The sequence below is a fragment of the Chanos chanos genome, chromosome 2 (assembly GCF_902362185.1).
Source record: "Chanos chanos chromosome 2, fChaCha1.1, whole genome shotgun sequence".
Lineage (NCBI taxonomy): Eukaryota > Metazoa > Chordata > Actinopteri > Gonorynchiformes > Chanidae > Chanos > Chanos chanos.
The window spans coordinates 16,180,207-16,198,662 of NC_044496.1; the positions used below are offsets into that span (position 1 = coordinate 16,180,207).

Below are 18,456 nucleotides of genomic sequence, written 5' to 3' on the forward strand. Positions count from 1 at the left end.
ACAAATTCATTCATTTAAACACATTTGTTAACAAACTGTAAAAATGGTGGGAGTGTTACAGCAGAATTTGGTGGAGGACCTGAGAAAGGTTTTATGTCTTTTTTTTTTTTTTTTTTTTTTCTGATGTTATGCTTGCTTGTCATCCACATGTAGAGTTGAGTCAGCTTTCTCACATTCTCTCTCACACACAGCGCCACAGAGGTGTGGTGCTGGTCCGTAGTGAAGGGGTGGGTGTGAACCTGTGGATGAAGAAGGTGGAGGTGGTGGTGGGACGGCTTGTGCCTGCTCAGCTGTCACGACAATAGGAGGAGGGATGGGGAGGGAGAGAACACTCTAGAAGTCCAGGTGCTTGTTGCTCGTAGTGCTGGAACCACAGCCTGCTGCCAGCTCGACTTTACTCACACGACTCACTGTCTCTGACAGGTCTGGAGGCAAATGCAGTCTCTGAGAGAGAGAGAGAGAGAGAAAAAGAGAGAAAGCAAAAAAAGAGGGAGTTAGAAACAGACAGAGATTGAGGAGAGTGAGAAAAATTAAAGAAATTACTGAATTAATGACAGAGGGAGAGGAAAAGGGAAATGGGGAAAAAGTTCCAACAGGCCATTAGTGAGCACTCAGAACAGGACAGAACAGAACAGAACAGAACAGAACAGACTGACCCGAGAGATTATATAAGGGTCTCTTTTTCAGCCCAGGCTCAACCACTCTAACTTTGTTACCCCCTATGTCAAACTCCACTCACACTGCTCACAGCATAGGCCAAGCCTGACAACACTACTCCAGCAGAGAGAGAAGGACAGCTGTGACACGCCACAGATGACAACGTCTGGACACAGAATGAGAGGAGTGTGGTGTTTGCGCTTTCTATAGCAAAACATTAAACCTGGAGTACATCAGCTGAAATACCAGCAAACATGCATTTAAATAAACAAATACAACCAAATTAGACTCAGAAAAAGGAGTGGTTATCAGTCTCTTTGATGTGTGTGTGTAGTCTAGCTTAGAGGAGTCATGGAAGTAAGATCCCGTTTTTCAGCCGGTGTTTGCACACATTTTTGAGTGCTGTGAACACAGATCATTTTGGACACTTGGCCACGCACCCTCAATAGCCGGAGTGAAAAAGAGATGTTAGCGTGCGACTAAAAACCTCTCAAGACTCTCAGATCGCCTTGGCCTCTTTAGTGGCTAAAGAGAAGGTTTGTATGTAAGCTACGGCTTATATCAGAGTCATTAGAATCAAGCGCTTTAGCTCAGTAACTTGTTCTGTACAGGCACTAATCTCTCTCACAGCAGATCTGTGCCAACTGCCTACATTAAAGGACAAAAACTAATGAGGGGACCTCACACACACACACACACACACACACACACACACACACACAAACTATATATGGGCTTATGCAAGCCCTTCTGGTTTGTGCAGGTACTGAAGTTACACAACTTTGGTTGTACAGGTATGGAACAAGAGTAGGCGCATATGTGCTGTCTAATAAGTTCAAACAATCTGATCTAGTGTCTGCAGTGCTACATGTAGCAAATCAGTTCCTAAAGAAATCCCCTCTCTTTTTCTCCCTTTCTGACCCCTCAAGCCACGCTGATTAAGGTAAGCCGCATCCTGTGGAAGATGCTTATCTCTCTCATAATAAGGACCCACTATTGTGTGAGAGGAACACAGGTAAACTTTGGACTTAGCAGTGAGGATCAGGGATAGCTCTCTGCTCCGTCTCCCGATAAATCCACTGAGCCTCTCCTCCAATTAGCTTTAGGGCTTTTTAGATCACATTCCTCTCAGGCCCTCTGGGACAGGATACAAACCTGTTGAGGTACCACTTAAACTCGACATGTTTCCGTTAAGGTAATCAGGGGAAATACTAAGGAACATGGAGTGAACACAGGAGCAGAGATGACTTACAAGATAAGAGGCATTGATGTGAAGACGGACAGGAGCTGAGTTCAACCACATAAGAATGCTGAACCATCAACCGGATTGCTGACAACCACAGCGCGAATTGATTTCAAACAACCTGAACAATTTGTCACCTCATTTCTTCTCCTGAAAGGAAAAGCAGCATTTGAGGGCAGTGGATGAGCTTCTAGGAACTTCAGTCCAAAAGAGGAATCCTGTCACAAAACCTGTCAGTGAAATGGTCTATCATATCAATCCAACTCTGTGCATAGGTTTAGAATTTATTGCAAAGTAGGCTGAAACCAGTAGCCCTGAACCCACAGACGCACATTCACACGTGTAAAGCCACGTTTTAACCGAACGCAAAGCGGAATTTCACTTTGCTTTCCTCGCGCAGGGGTTTGATTGCTTGCCTGAAAAATGAACAAACAAATTTCATGCCACGTTTTGATTACACCAATCAGATTACCCACAATCAGTTTGTCCTCCATCTTGACTTAAGAGATTTCTGGGAAGGAGGTGTGGCTTCTAGCCCTACTTGAAGGTGACTGGCTTTCGCCAGTCTAATTTGCGCTTGAGTTGAACATTTTTTAATTCAAGCGAACGTTCACTTTGCCCATTTAGCGTCGCTTGCAGTTTCGCCCGTGATTTGCTCCACCCATTTGCCTCCTGCCACTGACTTTTCATGCATTCGAGTCGCTTGAAAATTTCGCGTCTGCTTAAAACGCAGCTTAAGAGCAGGTATGGAGGCAGGTGCCCACTCATGCTCACACATCATTCATGACTTGAGATCATTCAAGTGCATCTAAAAAGAAAAAAATCTGCATTGATCAAGCCACAACTTGGCTCCTGTAAGTGCATTGTGGTGGAAATTTTGCTGAGAGGAATCAATAACATATAAGTCAAGACAGGTAAAGGCAAAGAGTAAAAAAAACCCCAAAAAGAACAAAACAGACTGATATCCCATGGTCATTCAGTTCCATATCTGCCCATATGTGACTGTGTGCTTTAACATGAGGCCCCAGGACAGAGCATGCTCTGATCAGCTCATCATCATCATCATCATCATCATCATCATCATCATCATCATCACAGCCCAGCACTGGGGCAGACCAGATTAATCAATAACAGACAACTTGGAGAGCAGGAAGATGACAGACAGTTGTCTTTGAAGGTACTGAGATTTACCAAGAGACAACACAGTTGTCATTGAGGTGACTGAGATTTACCAAGAGACAACACAAGCTAAATTCATTTTCAATTCCCTTAGAAACAATGCAAGAATATATCATACATTGTTCAAGGTTACCACAGGGATATTAATTAAAGATACATTTTCACAAATAAAACTCAAATCCAGCTTTACACTGCTGTTATGTCTGATTGTGGATAGCTGGCCACAGGCTTTTCTCCATTGCCTGACACTGCTGGTCTAGATGGAGCAGGGAGGGGATGGAGGGGTAGGGAGGGGATGGAGCAACAGGGGGTTTCGAGAAAACTAAGTCATACAACGAAGAGACACATTTAGTTGGATCCCCAAAGCAAGCTAAGGAAAAGGCATATTTCCCCCCGCAATCTAGCACAGCCAGGAAGGTTAGCAGTTTGTCCCATCTAACTGCACAGCAGTGCTGTCACAGCACCAACTGGCTTGAGAACACTTCAGTATCACTCAAGGGTCTCTTGAGCAGTGTGTAAAGAGCAGCTTTGATCAAGAGTGTTACTGATATAAACTAACAATGAACAAAACTTTCAGCTGCTTACAGCCCTTAAAGCTCTCCAGATACTTAAAAGATTCTGCATGTCACCAGCTGTATTGGCACTTGCAAAAAAAATAAAAATTTCATTACCAGAGATGGAACTGCATGTCAACACAAACACTAATTGTGTGTGGGGTCAAAGGTGCACAAATTTCACTGCTTTGCAGACTTAGCAGTCTTTATATGACTTACATAAGTCCATAATGTGCAATCCAATCCCCTAATTTTCCCAAACACAGATTAAGTGGAAATCCCACACTTAGAGAATTCCAGAAAAGGAATTCCACAACTTGAAACTCATAGCGGGTGAAAGAAGCATTAGCTGCTAATTTAGCGAGTTAGTTCTTCGACATTTTTTGTTGCTCTTCGTTGGTACTGTAGATGAAACGGTGCTCTTAATTTTTCAATTAAAAATTGTGTTTTACGACAACATTAAGGGAAAAGTAATATGTACATTAAAGCCATCTGGAACCTTTATTACAACAATTAATCGTTAAGATTAACTGTACGTACTATAGCAGCCCTGGAGCTCAACCACAGACAGTACGTTGTTCCTATGTGTGAGCAGTATACAGTTTTATTTACTGGTCCATACCCAGGTCATTTATTGAGACAAATACATTTAGTTCAAGGTGGCATGAAAGGATATGTGAATGTTTCTGTTTGTGAGATATGAGATACTAAACTGTGTATGACACAATAAGTAGATTTATATAATGTACTCTGTGAACCTGTGAACCCAGTTCTGAGGCTTCAATAGCAACGGCTACAGTGCATGTAGTGTAAAACGAACATTATTCCACACCCTATTGTAACTGGTGACACTTGAAAAGCACACTGCCAAGCATGCTATTAGGACACAGACTCACCAAACCTGATTTGATGTTATCAAGAATATTTAGGTACTCATTCAGTATTCAGTGTAATTTAGATGGACTTTTCACTTTTTTGCAATATTACGAGGTGACATTCAAAGTTTAAAATAAAAAAAAAAAAATACTTACACGTTTCTATTGGTCATTTCCACTTAACTTCACAGACAAAACTTTAGGAGAAAAAGCAGAAACTGCTGAGCGGGATGACCATTATGTAATTCTAACCCGTTTCAGTTGAACAAAAGCACACATAAACCTCAGCTTTCCTCTTTCTCACTGATCATTCAAAAGAGTGTAATATTATCCTGATCCCTCGCTTTGCCCTCAGTGTAAAGCCTCCAGACTGCAGAGTTTAGTATTGCTGCTAAAGAGCCGAACATTTCAGCCTCTGCTCCCACAGGCTCAGAGTCAACAACAAGAGGTGGTGATCCTGCTCCTATGCCATTTCTTCACCTTCACCAAGTCTTAATTTAACTATACTTCAAAACCTCTTAAGTATCAGCAAGGACAATCTTGAACCCTTTCATTTGGTATATATTTAAACGTGCTTTTGTGTGGACGGATGCAGTGAAGGTGGTGGTTTGAAAAAGGGTTGGGGAGAGAGATTATGCGCCTGATGGAAAGGTTATGCACCTGATAGAACCCAACTCTTCTTCTTATTTTAAACAGAAGCCCAAAATCAGTACTTTCTGTACTTCATAGAATCCTAAAGGAAACTTACTCAGAGTGAGCCTTGGATAGACATGTTTTAACACGAGCAACCGTGAGGCACATTCAAACGGCTTCTATTTCAACTATCAGGTAACTGCTATACGTAATAAGTGCACCCTAATATTTTACTCAATGTTTATTTAGCTTTACACTTATCACTTTGTCATATCTGCTTTTACACTTCAAAGCATCAAGTCTAACCTTTTTAAGCACATGCATAATCTAACCACACTTTTAAAAGTGGATTAATATAACGCGCAGAACAATGTCTTCTCCTCTTCCAACAACACAATTCAACCACTCAGGTTAACAGAGGACCGATTAAAGCAAAGGCCCTTATGACCGGTATCATCCTCTTTTTGCAGGCCTCTCTTGTGAGGCTGATGTTTAGTGCTTGCTTTGACTCGAGGGCTATGACTCTGGAGGTCAAGAGAGGACTACTGGGGGGAGTTTTCTCTCCTTTCTGTTGGGTCCTATCTGAGAGGGTGTCATATGAGTGAACCTTAGGTGATGTTGGAGAGGGGATGTGAGTATCAGGGACTTGGGGTGTAGCGGGTGGCGGATAGGCTGGCCGGCTGGGTGCTGCAGACGGGACCGGGGCGATATCCTGCCCCAGGCTGACACATGGCTGGAGGAGGGCGAGAGGCACAGAGGACAATCACGCGTAAGTGCTGCTTTCACATCCGATTGGCTGACCTGAGAGGCAATGGCCCCCACGCATTATGACAACATATCTGGAGGACAATAACTAGTCCTCCCTTACGGAAGCATTTCCTTTATCCAGAGGAAGAAGAGTCGGCTCTGCCCTGCTGGACACCACAACAGTCATGCTAAAACCTGTGGTTTACTCCTCCTGGAATATCTACAGCTAGATCTTTATCTCTACATGCCAATATGTTTTATTGAGGTGGCTTTTGCGTGGCTGGCAAGGATTAAATTTAAGGGGTTTACCTGTTACGAACACATTGGGCAAAGTTTTTTGTGTCACTCTCACTGTAAGAGAATGATGCATGCTGTCACCACCAAAATGTCCTTTTTTTCTACCATTCACCATAAAACCCCGAGACTCGGTGAGGATCTTTCTAACAGTGACTGTCATCAAGAATAAAACAAGAGTTTCTGCTGTATTTTATTCATGGTTGAAGCATTGGAGCATAGGCTAACCCAGAGAAAAATACAATGGAATTTATTATAAAGAGAGCACAGAGCCTACTGCTATCCAACTCTACCCCTCCTAAAAGACCCCCCCTACCCTTTTTTGCCTCCATCCCAAAGCCAGCAGTGGGGTTCATGCACAGTTTAAATGCATTTCGTGTGGCAGAAAAGAGGTCGACGGCAGGTTACTGTGCCATCTTTGTGAGCAGTCTGACCTGTCAGTTGAGTGGTGGGCTGCTCAAGCCCTGACTATGGGGGGGGTGAAAGAGAGAGACAGAGCGAGCGAGCGAGAGAGAGAGAGAGAGAGACCGAGCGAGCGAGAGAGAGAGAGAGAGCGAGAGAGAGAAAGACGAGGAAGCAAACATGAGTATGTCTTCATCTGTAACCCAGAATGAGAGATGCGGAGACAAGCTACTCGGTCAGTACAAACAGGGGTTGAAAGTACAAACAGGGGTTGAAAGTTTAAACACTCAAGAGCGTCTCAAAGCTCTGGAGACACGTGTAACGGTGAGCTAAGAGTTTTCCATGTTAGCATCCTAACCATGCTGTTCTCCATACAGCGTGGCAGAGAAGAGACTAATCAACCATTAGGTATTATTATCAGCTGTCTAGATGGCATAAGAGTGGTAGCACTGAAGGAGGTGGAGGCCAGAGAGAGGAGTGGAGTGGCTGGACCAAACAGAGAGAGGGATGGGTCATAACAGAGAGCCAGGCTATTAAAGAAAGAGATGAGCAAAGAATGCAACTTAAAATGGGGAGAATAGAGAAAGTGAATGGCTGAGGTAGTGGGGGGGGGGGGAAGAGAGAGAGAGAGAGAGAGAGAGAGAGAGAGAGAGAGAGAGAGAGAGAGAGAAAGTGCCGTGTTCAAGTGGCTGACTGAGTGTTAATGAATTGGGGGCGTAATCCATCACAGGTTGTAACTCTCCACTAGAAAGAATCCTTTGAGCAAGAGGACAGCACTTCTGAGACACAAAGCCCACCGCGCAGAGCACTTCATACTAGTGCACAGAAAAGGTGTTGCCTGTAGTAACCTCCTTTCACTAAGCAGCCATTCTCCTAACTGATAGTAACTAGTTCAGAATGAACCAATAGCACAAAGCCAAAATGGCAACAGCTTTCAACGGCCTCAGATGTATATATTCATTTACCAATGTGCTTTGCTCCAACGCAAACGTGCAGTTTGTAAAAAGATGAATTGTAAAATGAAGCTGCGGTCTTAAACCTGCTCTTAATCGTCATGACAAACAAATTCATATAATAATATATTTTCAGATTTTTTTTTTTATAAGAAATTTGCAGGGTAAATAAAAGAGCATCTTCTTAAATAAGTGCAGTTGGGGTAACATTCTTTCTTCCACTGCGTCATTCAATGTGTTTGGCTTCCCTTGGTTTTGTTTTTGAGTTTCCAGATGAATGGAGTGTGTTTAAGAGTCTCTTGACTGGCTTTGTTTATCTATGCTGCAACTATTTGCTCTTGTGTCTAAACACAAAGAAGCCTGCCGGTAGTTATTTTCAAGCACTCTCTCTGTTTCAGCATGCTGGGATAAAAATGAGTTGAACACAGATTTACAGCAGCACTCCAGTGAACTAACACACTTAAAGTAACGATTTATTGACAAATATTGTGAATTACCAGGGCACCCTTTGACTCGTCCTGTCTAAAAAAGACGTTAGGTATATACATCTCTACTGATAAATCTATTTCAAGCTATAGTTTAGGCAGGTTTTCACTAAAGTGCCCGCTTATTCCAGTTGTCAGCACTGTAGGCAAGTCTGTATATTTAGGCTCAGCCAGGTGAGTCTGGAGCAGACAAAGTCACCTTTAGGGTCTCCGGAATGTCAGTCAAAATGAGACGTCACCTCGGTCACCTTGTCAGAAAATTCACAGCATTCCATTTCATCTCCATCCCCAAGGTTGTGATCACTACCTGAGCCTCTTTCTTATTCCGACTAACTCTTACATGTTTTGCATATTTAGCATATTCCAAAGGCTATGAATGAAGCGTAAAGTATGATTACGGGTGTTACAACACAAAATCGGGCCTACAGGCCATACGATCTAAAAACAGTGTGTTTTATGGGAAGACGGGCACAGAGACATTGCACCTACAACAAGTGCACGACTTGAGAACATGTGAAATGAGGTCTTGCGCTGTGTACTGAGGATGAGTAGAAGGCAGTGAGGTCATGGTATTTTCGAGGTATGAGCTAACACATAGCTGGTGTGAGCACCTAGGGCGGCGGTCTCAAGTGTTATAGCTGTTGTGGGTGACCTTTTCTTCTTCCCTTTCACTGTCTTACCACGGGACTGTTAGTGCTGGATAAGTGGAAATAAAACAGGAAAAAAAGAAAAACCATGAGTATATCTAAAAAATGTTTTTAACTTTTTCACAGAACCGACGTGTGTGGGCATGTGTGCGTGCATACGTGTGTGTTAAGTTAACTGTAGATATGGGACAACTGGACTGAAGGTCAGTGAGAGTGTGTCGGACAGTTGGAAATACAGCAGGTCTTCATCTTCTGCCAGAGCAGCTTCGTTTCAGAGAAAACTACAAAAGCATAGAAAGATGCAGTGCAAATAAAACTGGAAAGTAAAATGAAAGAAACGGAATAAAACTAGAACGTGCATTCAACACTGGTCCACCACCAGTAGCATTACCATAGCAACTTAACAATCCTGAGCTATCTGTGTTTGACGAAGGTAAATTTTTTCCACAGTGTACACCATACATGACTTATTTATAAAATCTTGTTTAAATTTTTATCTATTTATTCTTCTCAGAGAAAAACAGGGAAGACTTCCTAAAAACAGCAACAGTCCAAAAGGGCATCATGGTGGCATTTGTTTTTGCAACAAAGATTAATCTTTCCGAAAGCCACCTTGCTGATACATCCAAAGGGAAGAGAGAAAATGAGAGAGAGAGAAAAAGAGAAAGAGACAGAGAGAGAGAAAGAGAGAGTGACCGTGACAGAGAGAGGGAGAGAGAGAGAGAGAGACAGAGAAAGCTGGGCACTGGCTACCGTTTGAGCTGTGCAATTGAATTTCACACAATATGAAGCAGCAAATGGCATGTAAATCATGAGCAGCGGCCTGCTTGCTTTTCCATGACAGAGTTAAATACTGGAGGTGTTAGTGGAATCATTAGGCTGCTCCAGAGTGCTGAGGACACAACAGCAGGGGTGGGAGGACTCAGTGCCACTGAAAGGTCCTCCTCCAGTTCCACTGCACTTCATACACACACACACACACACACACACACACACACACGCATACGCACACATACACACACACACCCGCTTCAGACCCACGGCTGTCACAATAAGGAAGAAGCCTGTGATTGTGTTTGTCCACCTGGGTATAAAATAGGCATTCTGGCTCTGCGGAGCAGTCCTGCCGAGCTGCTGAGACTGCCGCTGAGGGGAGCAGCCATGAGTGGATTCACTTCATTACCCCTCTGATTCCCTCTCCAATTACCCCTAAACAAATACACACAGCCTACTGCCAACAACAATGACATACAGCCTGAAAGGGAAGAAAGGAAACCAATTCAAGAGCTTTTGTATACATGTATAAGTCCTGTTGGATAATGAAAGGACAGAGATAGAGAGAGAAAGAGAGAACGAAACAGAGGGGAAAAAATAACAAACGAGGGAGCAGGACCTTTTAAAGAAGATAGAATGACAAAACGCAGTGTGGCTGAGGAGCTAATTCAGAGAGATGGGGAAAGGATTTCTTGCTAGATTGAACACTACAGAACTTGCTCAGTCACAGACTGTTGTGGGAGAGGGCAATGCTTAATTACACTACTCTATTGACAGTGTATATAGAAACAGAGCGAGAGTAAGTGAGTGAGTGGGCACAAGAGAGGGCGGGAGAGCGCGAGATGGAAGTGCCGTCGCTTACGTATAGGAGGACTCAGTGACCACCACCTCACCTGGAGAACCTTCTGATGACTGAATATGGTAGCTGGAGGCTAAGTTGTCCAGTTTTTCCATGTCTAGTTCACCCTCCTCATCATCCTCCGTGTCCGTCTAGAGAAGTCAGCTGTAACTGTGAAAGGTGTCTTACTGTCCACACTTGTTTTAGTTCCGCCTTTCTCTTTGATTCAGAGAGAGTCTTTCCTCACATATGTTTATAAATTCACCGAAACCATAAATGCAATTCTAATTTTCCACGGGTGTTAAGGCTTTCTGTCGAAAGACAACCGCATTCCCACAGAAATGCAAATTTCAACTTACGCAAACTTCACAAAGAAAGCACCTTTGAGAGAACAGGAACTAATTGTTTAATGAGCGTTTTCCCCTATGAGATCAGCGCGTAACCCAATCGTCATTATACAGAATGGCACGTTTGATATTATTTGTCTGTGAAAGATAACATCTCTACAAGGATGTACGTTAAGGAGAACAAAAGAGAGATGTCGAGGAAAGTTACTAATGACTTATCTGTTGTGTATATCACACGCCCACATCAGCAGATTACCACCAACTCTAAGGCCACTCCTATAAGCCCAAGTGTGACTGGGCACACCTACTGAGAAATATGAAGCCAGGATTTGCTCGTGGGCACATACCACTGCTTTTATTGGATGAGGATAACTGGAATGTGCCCTCTTTTTGAGCAGTCAAGTGAATTTGACATATGCAAACTGATAGATGAAACGGAAAAAAAGATGATCAAAATTCCTCTATGACTGAGAATTAATGGGAAATCACTTCAGCTTTTGTGTTGGTTTTGTACGTGAGAGAACATATGAAGCATTGTCTGCATTCCTGTTTGGGTACATGAACATCCTTCTCACCTGAGCACAAAACCACCTACAGTCAGTCATAGCTACGAAGCAGTGGTTCCCACGGGGAGGGGAGACGCGCATACTTTCACCAGCTTGTAGCATTGCCCTCACTTTGGTCTCAGAATGTAATGATGAAAACTGTTCCTGAGACAAATACGAGATGCCTGCTTCAAAAATGTCAGCTATGCACTGCTTGAGCTGAAAGTTGCTAACATACATTATGCTAGTATTATTACGTAAAAGAGGGAGACTTATAGAATTTTATTTATGCAGTAATACCACAAACAATGTAAAATAAAAGAAGGAAAAAGCAGTACAGAACAAACAATAGTGAATAATCAGCAGAGCTCAAAGATCTAAGCTGATTTTGTGTGTAAATATAAATGAAAATTTTCCCTAGGCTCTCTGTGTACTCCCTGCACGGGATGGCCCATCCAGGCCCCAACACGCTGCAGAGGGATTAACCCTCACACCTCAATCTCTCCAGGGCAAACCATCGGCTACCACAACAACTGTAAGACAATTACTCAAACCAGAGCTATCGTAAGCAACAAACCAGAGTTTCCATTAAACTCATGATTTCTGTTATGCCATTTAGACAAATCAAGCAAGACCACATCTCACCAATAATGACACATACATGTAAGTGCTCAAACCAGCAGCATTAATCAGCTGACTTCAATTGAGCCATATGAGGACATTAGCATCTCAGACAAAACCACCGTGCTTAATTGATTACTGGTCCATCAGGGCCAATCTCTCTTGAAATCGTGAAGAAAGCAGGGGTCCCTTGGTGGCCAGATTATTTGTGACAAAAAAAAAACGATTAATTTGTCCACTGCCAAAAAAAAAAGACAAAATGAACACTGATTTTTTGGTTGTTCCTGGCAGCGTTTTTCAAAATGTTCTGTCACTCATCTGTTGGCTTTCAAAGGGGAAAATAATTATCTCATATACACGTAGCTTCTCAGTGAGCTCGAGCTGATTTGCATTGAGGAAAATTCAGCAGAAGTAATTGATGCACAAGCAAAATACTGGCACCAAATGAACTCAATTTTCATTCCAAATTTTCCTTCAGTCCCCCAGGAACAGCACTGAGAGACACGGGCAGAGGAAAAAAAAGGTAGGATACAACAGGGAATACTACAGCAAACGTAGAGCAAATGAGCCCAAATGTTTTAGAAAATCAAAATGGTATGATTAAACCCGCTTTCCACAATCTAAGAACAAAAGAGGAAGGGAGAAAAAAAAAATACCAGTATGGCAATGTGACAGTTGACATCTTCATGTAAATGCAAGAATTTACATTCGAATTAGAGTGAATTTACATCTTAATCAGGGTTTAGGGTTCACTGTTCCGTTAGCACTAAGCTGTGACAGCAATGAATTCTGGTGCCACCTCAAGTAGAGACTGAGACACAACTCTCTGTTATGACATGATCAGAGAAATAACTCACAACTAAAACAGATGTACGTGGACCCGAAAAAATACTGTGGTCTAAAAAGGACATGAAATTATATTTATAATAACAGAACAGAACAGTTATCACACAGATTACATTAATAACCAGTCTGATATACGGTAACACTCTATTCTTAGGCTTAAACTACACTGACAGATTTTTGAGTCTCAATAAAAATTAACATTCATACCATCCTTAACCCTCATATTTTTCCCCTAAACAAAACTCAACTCAAACCACCGTGAAACCATAACCTCACAGACTCTAAAAACTGTGGGGTTTTAGTCCAGGCGATAAAAATGAAATAAAGACAAGGTGAGTTCCTTGCTTGTTTCATTCATAAATATATATAAATATATACAAACACAGATCAAATTATTACTCCTTCCCTAAAAACACTTGCCCCAAAACGTTGATAAAGATACAACCTTTCTTACGTGATCTTTACTGGAGTTTATGATTAGGAAAAATGTCTGCATAACTGGCTATAGTAGAATGATGCTGTAAAAAATCCTATTAAAATCAGTTTGATGCACGTTGCAGCATTTAAACTGGACCGTACGAATCATTCTCTGAGTTACATTGCTTTGCTAAAGTTAAATGAGGCATTGATAACCTCACTTTCTGCCAGCACAAAGGAGGAAGTCATTCTGTAAATTTCATCACTGAAAAAATACAATATCTTTCTCTGCCTCAAAGCTGGTTATTAAGAATTGCCCAATCATGCATTTTTGCACAAAATAATGATGCTGTATTCTGTCATTAGTCTTGTAAAGGAATCGCTTGTTCATAGTTGTGTATGAAGTGTGACTTTCAGTGTAATCTATAAAACAGTAAATTGATTGAACAACTTCTATTTAAAAATCCCATTCCTCTTTTAGTCATTCCGACTGAGGAATTTTGAAGATAAATATCTGCCAAGGGTAGATTTCTGTGCTATGGGTGAGTTTTGTTGAAGGAATATTTGGAACTGAAAGAGGAAGTTGCGAGGTTAGGTGAGAGGGAAATAATCTGACGAAAAACTTCTTATTTTTAATAAATAGAAAAAGAATTGCATTATGTCAAGAGGGAACATAGCTGAAAGAAAAACCTCTCAAGATGTACGAAGAGAAAGACACTAGTGTTGGACTGCAATGCCCAAATCCCTTACCATACCTAAATATGCATGACTGTAAGTAAAGTACATGCAAAGAACCCAAGCACAGGTCTGGTGAGCAGTGGAAAAATGGCATATGGTTGGACGAGCGATCCTTCACACTGCTCTCAGAGTAATGGGCATGAGAACAGTGAAAACAGAACATCATGGTCTCCTCAGTCACCAGACCTCTACTTAACTGAACAATCATTGGAGATTCTGGAACTGTGCCTGAGGCAGTGGATTCTACCACCATCTTTCACCAAACCACGGAATTTGTCACGAGGGAATGTGTCACATCCCTTTAAAAGAATTCCAGTCGCTAATAGCATTTACGTCAAGGTACAATGAAGCTGATGTAGTGGTTTGCGGTGGCAAGCACCCTTTTAAAACTCTTTGTACTGGTGTTGCATTTATTTAGGCCTGAAAGTCAGGAGATCATTCTATGATATGGCAGAACCAGGTGGAAAAACCAGCCTCCTCTCAAACTTGTGTCTATTATTCTGGACCACTGAAACTATTAACACAACGAGACTATCTGAATACTGACGTTTCATATAAACTAGACGTTGTTCTCACGCTTAGGTAATGTCTTTGTGATCAACAACATTTCCATTGTTTTTAGAAGATGTGCATCGGGGTGTGTAATTTTTTTCACTCAGATGACTGAAAAGAGTTGCCCAGTATGCAATTACTTTTTTCACTTAATCATAACTCTCTGATTTCCTTAAGGGTATTTTGCGTTTAACCGAATGTTACTCATTTAAGGACAAAAGGTTGTACAGCAAAGTTGTGTAACAGAATTTACAACTATTTAACTTTATCTAACAGCATATGTTTTAAGACCTTTATCTCTTGCTGTTTCCACCAAGACACAGACTTGAGCAACCCTCAAAACACACTACGACAGATATTTTTATGCAAATGACTGTTTCAAGACAAGAAAATGTGACAGAAAAAAAGATGAGAAGAAATATTATAAAAGAAAAATATGAAAAGACTGGAGAGAGAGAATAGTCGTGTAGGGTGTAGGAGGTAGGACTGGAGGGCTGGTATCTTTGAAAACTGCAGGCATGCTAGGCAAAAGTGAGCTGTCACTGGTCATTAACATCATCAATGTGAGATGTGAGAAGGTGAAGGGGGTGGGGGGGGGGGGGGCGGAGACTTGCTAGGCATAAGCAGGATGGAGAAGTTTTTCCCCAACCCCTTGAATGGCCTCTTGGGAAAATCTGGCACGCAAATGGGTAGCACCTCAGCAGAGGTTAACTTCAAAGAATCTCTCTCATACACACACACGCAAATGTGTTGAGTAAAAAGAGGAAAAACGCAGAGATATGAAAAGAGGAATATCACCAAAAGTCTAATTTTTGCCTGATATTACAACTACCAGATTTCAGAGTGGAGCTCATACAGGTTAGAATTAAAAGAGCGTTCAAATAATGCCAGTGAACACCAGTGTCGTCTCTGTGCACACAATTCTCCAGTCTATCCAGTGGTGAGGGCATTCTTAATGATTAATTTATGATACAATGTAAAGTAGTGGGGAGGAAAATGAACTGGTCTTTTTCTCCAGAGTTTTCACAGACTCTTTTCCATCTAAGAGAACCTATAAATATTAAATATGCTATTTATAAAGAAAAAAAAATCTTGCTATGCCTGCTATCTTTTATTATTAATCTGATTTGCACATTAACATTTGTAGAAGTACCAAATGTTGTGGTGTAAAATCAACAATCAGTACTGAAAATAAGAACACATAGAAACAACATAACAACGTTCAAGTTTTGAGAAACTTGGAGTACGTTTGTGAGAAAAGCTTCCTGATTTAGTTTAGCTTTGAGGTACATCGTCAACAAAATAAAACTGGCTTAATTTAGAAGCGTGCCATTTTGGGAGAATGGTGCAATTGGCTCATACACAATCTATTTCCACCCCCTGTTCTACTGCCTCTGTCACTCAACATTACCCCTCCTCATTTGCTCTGATGGGAAAGTTTGTCTAAGGCCAGAATATCAGAGATCAGACCATAGTTCACAAAGCTGGGGTCGCAATACCTTGGACAAAGCAGAGTCCTTGCTTCAAATGCATTCTCTCTGAAGAGTACCAGTGCCTTCCCATTTACCCTGTTAAATAATCTATTAACCTCAATTAAAGAGCACTCATTACACATCCATTTCCATTTACAGTGACCTGACTCATCTGTTCTGGGCTCTCTGAAAAGCCACCTGTGAGCACAGAGGTAAAGATGGTCATAAACTTCAGTCATTACATGATGAATGTGTCTTTTTAAAAGCTCAATTCTGATTCATGTAACCTTTAAAAGAACCCTGCCCATCCATATTCAAATAGAAGGGTAAACCGAGGGCAACAAACTGTCAAGACAATGATGTCTTTTTCCCCTTTAGAAATAAAGAAAGGCTGATATCTGTCTGTTAGGAGTTCATGCATTATACATAAAAATAAAAACTTAGCTTTACAGGACAAGTGCATTATATGTGTGAGACACACAGCTAACTAGATTCTCTTAAGAAAAACAAACATCTGTCAGTAAAACCAGACTGTCACTATCCTGCCAACAGACATGCAGTGCTAATCATACTCACGCACAATACACATCACTAGATTCCTACCTGACAGCAGTTACCTTTAAAATATGTCGGCCTGTCTCTGGCCTTCGTAAATCCATTTCGAGACATGGGAAAATTCCTACACATTCTATCCAGTGAACTGCAGTACTTTTGTGTGTACGGTTTAACATTTGATGAGTTAAAATGAGTTCTCTATTGCATTGTTTCATGCTTTGAACTGTCTTTGCCCCTAAAACTCCATTTCAGACTTAAACTAAATACATGGCTTTCTCTGAGATAATCCAAACACACAAAAGGTTTTCACAAATTGTTCTTTGTCTTTTTCCATATTGGCAGCACAGGAAAGTCATTGAACAGTTCAAACTACAAGCACTAGCAGAGTGTGGGAAAGTTATTTTTAGCACAGATGCCAGGATGGCCACAGCAGCGCAGCACTCTTGGACACCCTTCCACCGCAACGGATCAAAATTCCACCTTTGAACTGAGCAGCTATGGATCAGGTTGGTCGCTGGGACAAGGAAAGGATGGGGGGGGGGGGGCGTGGATGAGATGTGTTGTGGAGAGTAAGCTAGTTTTGCCGTTGTCAACTGATTAAACTGGGCTCTAAGGCCTCAGTGGCAGTCACTTTAAGTAAAGATGAGCCTCTATTGCTTTTGAGAAACTAGACTGATGGGGCTTTATATTTCACAAACAATAACATTTCAAAGTTCTTCTGCGTTGTGTCAACTTCAGAAAAAAACCTTCAGTGAACAGCTCCTCTGAAGGCTGCGGCACCAAACACACATTGCTTTGGAGTCTCCTCTTCATTTTTTTTTTATAGGTTTTATAAAAACCATTGTCAAGTCAGGCAAAATATTAAATGTGTCCTCATATTCAGACATTACAAATCCCGCATTCTACCCTCACTTCATAGCAACTAATAGCAGGCATTCATCAAGTACTTTCTGTTCTAAATCTGTTACTCACGTTTCATTTGATTAGGCTTCCAAAGCTTTTTTTTTTTCTTTTAATGGTGTTAGTTGGCAGTGGATTTGCAGGCGAATCATAAAGATTGTTTAAGTTCTATCACATCTCTAACCTGTGTCCTTTTACAAAGACCATTCACCCGTATTGCTCCAACAAACAGTTCCATAGCACTACAGTCTGCTTAACTCATTTGCTAAAAACAAATTCAAACATGGTTAGGGGGTCTACAGACAGTCGGGGCTAGAAGGCTGAAGGCATTACTATTAGATTACACGTAACATCTATTACCGCTTGTCACGACTAATACTGAGACCAATCCCAAAGCAGACACACAGACCACTTCAGATATAGCCCCTCTGAATTATGAATACTGATCTGATATATGTGTTCAGTGTAACAGGCAAGGTGCTGAGAGGTTCCAATAGCGTGCTACAGCAAGGCCCTGCATGCACGCACATACACCTCAGCAGTCATATAAGAGAGACAGGACCTCACCGCATTGAATTAAGGAAGTGGATACATAATTCACTGTATGTATGTATGTATGTATGTATGTATGTATGTATGTACCATCGTGGTCAAAGAGGTCACAGTACAGATGTATCGAATAGTTAATGACGGTGCTTTAGAACAGAGGATGCATGATGTATGCTACTTTGATATTGCACAGTGTTGTTGACACATTCTTTAGGTTGAGAATGTAATAGTTACCAGGTGGAGATGCCCATATATGATCACATACATTGCTCTTCAGCAGCACAACCCTTGTGTCCTTTAACTAAAGTTTAACAAACGCTGGGAAAGACCGTGACTCTGTAACACGGGTGTGGACGACATCTCAGTCTAATTAGAGGTGACCTACAATTCACTCTGCAAAATCTGGCACGACCTGGTCTATCCCAGCCTACAGTCCATTAACACTCCCCGCTGAGCTCCAGAGAAACATTAGCAACTGGGGGGGTGGGGTGTGTGGGGGGGGGGGGGGGGGCTCTCCCCTCCGCTATCCTCTCTGCTCTCTCTCACTCTCCTCTCTTCATCAGCACGTCTTCCTCCTTTTCTTCACCATCTTGTGTCAAAAATCTCTTTCTAAATGCTCTATGTGACACAGGC

The 18,456-nt window shown here is 41.7% G+C and overlaps 1 protein-coding gene across 1 annotated transcript in view; it reads right to left on the reverse strand.

Annotated features, from left to right (window-relative positions):
* Nucleotides 1-260: 260 nt before the first annotated feature.
* Nucleotides 261-18,456, reverse strand: part of elp4 (elongator acetyltransferase complex subunit 4) — a 43,405-nt gene continuing 25,209 nt past the window's right edge. Inside the window, exon 10 of the mRNA XM_030794398.1 lies at nucleotides 261-444. Coding sequence (XP_030650258.1) covers nucleotides 334-444 — 111 coding nt within the window. The 3' untranslated portion in view covers nucleotides 261-333. The remainder of the gene's footprint in view (nucleotides 445-18,456) is intronic.